The following is a 7,612-nucleotide window of genomic DNA, read 5'->3' as shown; positions in this document are numbered from 1 at the left end:
ACAGCATGCGTCAAGGGGCCATTCGTTGTTCGTCTTGCGGCCGATTTCATAAAAGGTTGGTAGCTACGTCTGACGCAGTTTCCCACCCATTTGGTTGCAATTCAACCCCAAGCGGTTTCAAAGAGAGTTAAAGGACACAATCATTTGGTGTTATAAACTATATGTAACCGAAGGTTTGTTGTCAATAGTTAAAACACTATTCTTTAGAATTGTGTTTTTCTATTGAAAAACAAATCTGAGTTCCCTGACAATTTGGCAAAATTTAAACTTTCGGAGATAGTAAAATACAACGAAAAAGAAATGAAGCATATAGCGGCGCATAATACGCCCTCCTAGCGTTATGGAAACACCCACTCCAAGAAGGCGTAGTTTCTTAGGTCGTAAAATACAAGTTTTATGTAATCGGCCAGAATGGGTCGGACGACATTGACCTCTCAACACACCTCTGGAAGCATTTCTATCTTTAATACTTTGACATGAGCACTGGGACAGGGATATGCTCGCACATAGATCACTACACATGACGTGTAGTGATTACTGGTTTTATGGGATAGCATGCTATGTTTCTGGCCAATAAATGTTTGAAACAATATCACCTATAGGCCGATAATTCCAAAAATACCACTTTCGTCCGACGCTTTCGACGTCACTTTCGACGTCCGTCAATGACACTTTCATCTGACATTTGCGGCAGCCATTCAATGCCTTTTTATTGTAGAAGAAGACACAATTTCAAAAACAAAAGAGTAATGCACTTCTTACGTTTTCAGAAATTTATGGTGCATATTGAACACTCACACGAGTTGCATAAGTTCAATAGAAAACATTGATTTCATCTATACAGATGTTTTGTTTTTAGCTTAGTGCTTATTCTTTTGAAATTTGAAGCATCTAACTATACCTTGCGAGTGAGTGACTTCATTGTTCTGTGATAGACTGTCTGCTTTGCCATGTGTTGATCTCGGATTTCTCGCGAGTACAACGGAATTGGGGAAGTTATTGGGACCTTATAATCTTTCCATATTGCGAGATGATGATATAAAACGGAGTATGATGTGCTCGGTAAATAAATAGTTTTTAACTGGTACAGTTCGTTGCTGATACCATTCTGAGAGAAACGAAGTGATATTGGTTTCAGTTTATTTACAATCGTTTAAACACTGGTAGGTACCTGATATTAAGCAACAATACAATTCAAAAGAACTACAATACACACTATAAGAGCACATGGCCACTTCACATATTGCTCGATTAGCCTCATCGAATATGTGACAAGTTTAGAACAAACATTGGACTGTGACGCTGACACAGTATGACACATATGGCACAGATATTCACTGATGAGGTTTTGATATGGTAACTCTGCTCTTCTGCACACACAGTTCGCAAATAAATACATACTCTACACGCACGTGCACTTAATTGTGTGCCATGGAGCCGCAAGCACGTCCAAACAATTTGACAGAGCCAGCTGTGTCAAAAATCACGCCGCATTCGGTGTCACGCACGCATGCTCTCCACAGTCCCAGCTCTCACATGCACCGCCGCCCCAAAGCTCTCATCTCACTGGCACCTCTCACGGGCAGCAATCAGCATCAGCTATTCGAAGCTGATGAACTGGGTGACCACGCGTTTGTGTCGGGGCTGCAGCGGACGGCAGTTGTTGACCAACAAGTCCATGCCGTCGTCATCCTCATAGACGTTTGTGGTCAGCGTCTCCAGAAACTTGTAGCTGACGAACATGGGCTTGCTGGCCACCATCCAGGTGACGACCGGGTTGCAGGGCGGCGTGGTCAGGCTGCCGTGGTAGCTGAGGTACGTCTTCACGGCACGCCGGAGCACGTCCTGGAAGGGCCGCAGGTCAGCGCGCGCACGCAGCTTCTTGCCAGGACTGGAGACGGCCTTCATCTGCTTCTCGATGCCCAGAGTTGGGAACAGGCCCTTGGACTCGTCTTCGGTGCCCTTGAGCAGCACGCCGATGACTAGGAGGCCGTCGAAGCGGCGCGCCGCCTCCTTGAAGCTGTTGTAGCGGCTGTTGTAGAAGACGAAGTGAGCCTCGGCGTCCGTGAATTTGTCACCGATGGCGTGCTCTGAGCCGTGGTTGAGACGCACATCGCCCCAGTGGAAGTGCATCTGCGCGAACTCGTAGATACCCAGCGTCTCTCCGTCGAAGGAGAAGAGGTTGAGTAGCGACTCGTCCGGGTTGGGAGGCAGCAGCTTCAGCTTTATTTCGCGGCCGGTGTTCTCAGCTTCGATCATGCCGTTCTCCAGGTGGTCGGCGAACTGCAGCGCCGGCGCCTTGATGATCTTGAGTCGGTTGGGGGTCAGCGCGATCGGCGACTGCATGGGTCCGCCGCACATTGGGAACGTCTCCTGCCAGGTCTCCGGAGCGGTGTAGTTGTACGCTGTTGGCGGAACGCTCCTGGTGTTGCGCAGGTACAACAGCAGAGTCCACCACGGAAGCACCATGTCGGCGGCTGGGGTGCGTGACCTGTTCGACAGGCAACGGAGTCGGCTGACACCTGCAGACGTCCCTCGCGCTCCACGCACACCCCAGCTGCGGCCACCCGGCGACCTGCGCGTCAAGGCACTGTGCCGGCCGGCGCGGCGAGCATCCCTTTATGGACTGCCCAAAGGTCTGCCCACCGGTCACGTGATCGCCCGTCTCCTCACCGCCAGCGACCTGGGCGGACACGCCTCGAAAAAGTGCACGGGCACTTTTCCTGCTGCCGCAGCCCGCCCGAAAGTGCAGAAAACCCGCAGCTGTCAGCGTGGGATTATCCACGCCAGTCACGAGGTCGTGGATTTTATCTTTCTGACATGACTCTATGCCCCAAGAAGGGAAAGTGGTCAAATGTTTTGCCTCGATTGCGCTGTAAAAGTACGGTGAACTTGATATACTACACCTGATGCTGTGAATAACAAACTTCCAAATCGCGTTCATTGTTACAAAGTGCGAAGAATCAGCCCATCGCTCGGTGTTCCCTGCTCGCTCAACAGGTCCTTCTTTTTCAAAGTTATATACCAAGTACATGACTAAAAGACACCGTAAACCAAACTAGTGCGCCCGTGCCGCCCTATTACCGCGTATCGCCAGATTTTGTGGGATAATCAAAAGGCCGACATTCCCACTACAATACAGCATTGTTGTTGCAAAAATATGTGCATTTATGACTCATGTGGCGCTCCGATAGTCATTAATCTCCACTGCGATACAAAGCCAATGACTTCAATCGACTCAATAGCGTTGGTTTTGAACATCAATCGTGTGCCGTTTTGTGCAAAACGCTACTGAATCGCTCATGCCCCACACACTGTCAAAAAAGCACTTGCATACATTAGTAAACTACTTCTTTGGGTATAGTTTTTACTTGATATCGTTGTATTCTAGAAAACCAGTCTTTACCATTACCCGACCGTTTTTATGGTGCCTAATTACATGATTAAAATCACTCGTCAGTAAGCATGGAACCGAACAGGAAAGTCGCGACCAGGTGCATAATCTTTAGGGCACAATCTAGCCAAATCGTCGGGCGCTTGCTGCCCTCACAATTAAACACTGCTGAAGTTTTCACTGGAAGCTTACTTGTGGCCTCTTGCGCCTTTTTCTTTCACTTAAGATTGTAAACTGAGTTCACAAGAGTAATTATGAATGCTTTTAATTTGCAAGTGGCATGCCGAAAATATTTAGGCAAATAAACAGATACCTACGATGAATCCATAGGCGTCGCCAAAGATTTGCGTTTGGGGCGAAGGACAAAATCAAATTTGATGTTAAATCATGCCTTTCTAGGAAAAGTCAGTACCAACACGTTTTATATGCCAGTCGACGCGCTATAGCGCGAGGAATGCAGTGGTGGCAAAGCTTTTTTCTTCTAGCTATGAAATGTACAAACAATATTCTTTAGAGCGGACGGCTTCGGCAAAATCAATGATTTACCCACTAACCGGCACGCCAGTTGTAGCAGGGCAGAGACTTTTGATGGGGAAGGCACAGTGGGTCTGTAGGACCCCTCCCCCTAAGACGGGCCCCCGAGCGGATGCTCCCGATCTTCATTCAGAAGAAGTTAAAAATGACCAAGGCAATCGATTGGTCCTTCGAAAAATTTATATTATTGCATGCACGGTTTCCGTGGTGGGTTTTTCGGTGCCTTCGACTCGACTCCGACCCCGGCTTCCAAAATCGACTCCGACTCAAGGTCAGAGTTGTCGACTCCAACCGATTCCAACCCCGACCCCGCAACCCTGCTCGGAGACACACGTGGGCCCTGAGATGCCAGTTTTGGGTCTGAGGAACCCTGTGCGGCCTTAACAGCTCGGCTGGGCTAAGATCAGCAAAGGTTTTTAAAAATCTTCGAAGATCCGTGTCTAAACAGCCACCTAGCGATGGAGACACTATAGGCATGTTAACGGCCAGAGGAGCGGCAAAGGGAGGGGGGAGACCGGAGTGGAGTTCACAAGTGCCGGCCAGAGGGCCCTTAGAGGTGGTTTGGGTCCCTCAGAAGCTAGCATGGGATCTCTTCTTACTGATAACAGTTCAGTGGGGCTTTAGGAGCCTACGCGCGGTCCTAATAACTCTACGGCACTTTAACGGTACCTAATTTAACGATGTGTCGCAGACATTTAGCAAGAGTTTGAAAAAGCGACCCAACCCCTTAATTTTTGAGCTAGGCCTTGACACTTCGATTACAAATTTTGTTTCAGCGTATTAGGGTGGTGAAAACAGAGTGCACAATTCAGATAACCAACGTCCAACTAAGACATAGATTAAATCGAAGTAAGTATTGACATGTCCGAGCCTGGAGTCGACGTCAATAACAATAGACAATAGACAGTTTATTCAGGACATTCCACTGGAACATGTGGCTATTACTGCCCGTCGTCAGTAAAACAGGTGATGATAAAATACAATAAAAGATGAAAGGGGAACACATACAGAGAGACACTCATGATGACTAGTTGCTAGTGTTCTGCTCCTCGAGCAGATGCCTGCGTAGGCGTTGTCCGAACGCCCCCGGGGGCAGTCGGGGCAAGTCCGATGGCAGTGAGTTGAGGGCAGCCGGCGCTCGGCAGGTGAACCGGCGTTTGCCCATCTCTGTACGGGATCGCGGCACGTGCAGGAGTGTGTCCTGCCGCGTGCTGACAGCAGCGTCCCGGCCGCGCGCCTCCGCCACGGTGGCCAGACTACCCGCTAGCAACTCCGGCTCGGCGTGACACCGCACTTTGTGCAGCAGGCACAGGGAGTGGTAGGTGACGAGGTTCTCCGCGCTGAGCCAGCGCAACTGGCACATCAAATCGGAAACATGATCGTACTTTTTGCGGCCGAAAATGACTTTTGCTGCGTAGTTTAAGATTTTTTGGATCCGAGAGAGATTGTGTCTGGTGCCAGCACCATACATTGCGATGCAGTATCGAACTTGTGATATGACCAGTGCGCTGACCAGCACGGAGATCACAGTGGGCGGTAGGTGCCCCCGGAGATGCGAGAGACCACCCAAAACTCCAAAGCAGCGTTTCGTGAGCGTTGTAATATGATCACCCCAGGTCAGGTGACGATCAAATATGATGCCGAGATTTTTTGCTGAGGAAACTGGGGACAACTCGTGATCACGGTATTTTACTTTAAGTTCAGGCAATGTGCGAAGATTTTGGGGGCTGCCCAACAGCATCAGCTGAGTCTTAGCGGCGTTGACTTTTAAGCCGTTGGCCCGGAACCAACGGTCAAGAGAGGCCAATGTGTCCTCCATACGAGTGACGAGTGATTGAAATTGAGATTTCTTGCCGCTTACTAGAATTTGTGTGTCGTCTGCATATTGTACTACTACTGCGCCTTCGGCAAACTGACTAAGGTCGTTGGCGAAGACGCAGTAGAGGAGGGGGCCTAAGGCTCAACCCTGAAAAACTCCGATGCTGTTGGGTAGCGGGCGGGACTTTTTGATTCCACCGTGATTGTCAGTGAAGCTGACGCTCTGAGTGTGGTTTTGAAGATATGCGGAAAACCATGAAGTGTCAATTCCGTGCGCCTGTAATTTTGAAAGGAGCTTCGAGTGGTCAATCACATCAAAACATTTGCTCAAATCCAGCAGGCAGAGAAGGGAAACCTCTCCATGGTCAGATGCGGATAGGATATGGTCGGAAATGGATGCGAGCGCGGTTTCCGTGGAATGGTGAGGTCGGAAACCGTGCTGGTTAGGAGATAGGAGATGGTTTTCGGACAGGTAGGAATAGAGCTGTTGGTGGACAGCTCGCTCTAGGATTTTGGTGATGACAGGTACGATGGATATGGGACGGAAGTTGGACGGGCTAGACAAATCACCGGATTTTAAGATGGGATGAACAAGGGAATGTTTCCAGGAGTGCGGGACGTCGGATTGGGTAATGCTGGAGTTGAGCGAATGTAGGAGCACCTCACCGATCGACTCAAAACACGTCCTGAAGATTTTAGCGATTCTCACTCCCACTCTGCTCGAACTCTCGACTCCAACCGATTCTGACTTCACAGCTATTCTCGGAAACTATCCCCTCCCATTTTTGCCGACCCTTAAATGTTATCGGATCTGCATCGATCTCAGGGGGTGCCCGGCCGGAGTTGGGGGCAAGCTGCCCCGCCTGCTCCTCCCCCCCCCCTCCTCGGGCTACTGTTATGGATGAACCCATGGGGAGCAAATTTATTATGTCCCGGCTGGACCATTACCCGTACAAAAGTTTCACATGTCCCCTTTATCGATTCATTACTGTTGTAGTGCTCCTTGGTGAAGTAGTCACGTAAATGTCGGCATTCTTTTTGCTGTTTAGTAACTATGCTCATAAGCATTTCGCGTAAAGCAAAGAAAACGGCCATATTAAAAGTTCCATTCCTTTTTTCCATCCATTTTTGCCTTCATATGATGTCATATGACTCTGAAAGCTCTTGAAATGGGTAAAACACTTCGATGCCACACGGCCTTGAGGTAAATACGTGGCTAAGCCAGCCGAGCATTAACATCACTTTTATGCAACAAGTGTAATGTCTTGTGAGATAACGTCAACACGTACGAGTAAACATGATGTGTTGGGACTTAACCGTAAACAGTATGCAATAAATGGCTTGAAAGTACGGTGTAAGCATGACGTATGCTGGCACACCTGACAGACTTCGTCCTTCATAAGCAGCACGGTGCACGTACCCTCTATTATTTTTACACGGTTAAATGTCAAGCCATTTGCACCTCATGAGCTCATTTCCAGGGAAATCCGTTCCCATTATTTCACTTGGCCTTTCCTATTGGGTTGGTCTGTAAACGCCCAAATATTCATGTTTCGGCCATTTGCATGTATTTTGACGTCATTATGTCTGCTCACGGCCGTCTTATAGGGAGCGGTAATGGTAGCACGAGGTGATTTGACATTCGACTCGAAACAGGACAAAGATCATAGATGCTGCATGTGTTAATGTCGATGATTATGCTGCATGTTTTTGCCACTTAAAAAACTGCTTATCATCTTATTTGAAGAAGAGCATGCGAGCAATGACAGCGGAGAGAGAACGTACCAGCCGCCGATGCTTTGCACTGTGCAGTGTGCATGCTTTATTTTATACCATCAGGCAGGGTGGCGCTATCGAGAACTCACC

The 7,612-nt window shown here is 48.7% G+C and overlaps 1 protein-coding gene across 1 annotated transcript; it reads right to left on the bottom strand.

Moving 5' to 3' along the window:
* Positions 1-1,126: 1,126 nt before the first annotated feature.
* Positions 1,127-2,591, bottom strand: LOC122370699 (carbonic anhydrase 2-like). The gene has a single exon (XM_043346536.1). The coding sequence runs from the start codon at positions 2,467-2,469 to the stop codon at positions 1,600-1,602; it is 870 nt and encodes a 289-aa protein (XP_043202471.1). The 5' UTR covers positions 2,470-2,591; the 3' UTR covers positions 1,127-1,599.
* Between the last annotated feature and the right edge of the window lie 5,021 nt (positions 2,592-7,612).

Source organism: Amphibalanus amphitrite, unplaced genomic scaffold (assembly GCF_019059575.1).
Source record: "Amphibalanus amphitrite isolate SeventyFive unplaced genomic scaffold, NRLGWU_Aamphi_draft 001160F_arrow, whole genome shotgun sequence".
NCBI lineage: Eukaryota > Metazoa > Arthropoda > Thecostraca > Balanomorpha > Balanidae > Amphibalanus > Amphibalanus amphitrite.
Note: the sequence above shows the minus strand (reverse complement) of the source record. Positions and strands in the feature narration are given on the sequence as shown.

What these genes read in the sequence shown, in the direction of transcription:
- LOC122370699 (XM_043346536.1), bottom strand. Translation starts at nt 2,469, where the DNA reads ATGGTGCTTCCGTGGTGGACTCTGCTGTTGTACCTGCGCAACACCAGG.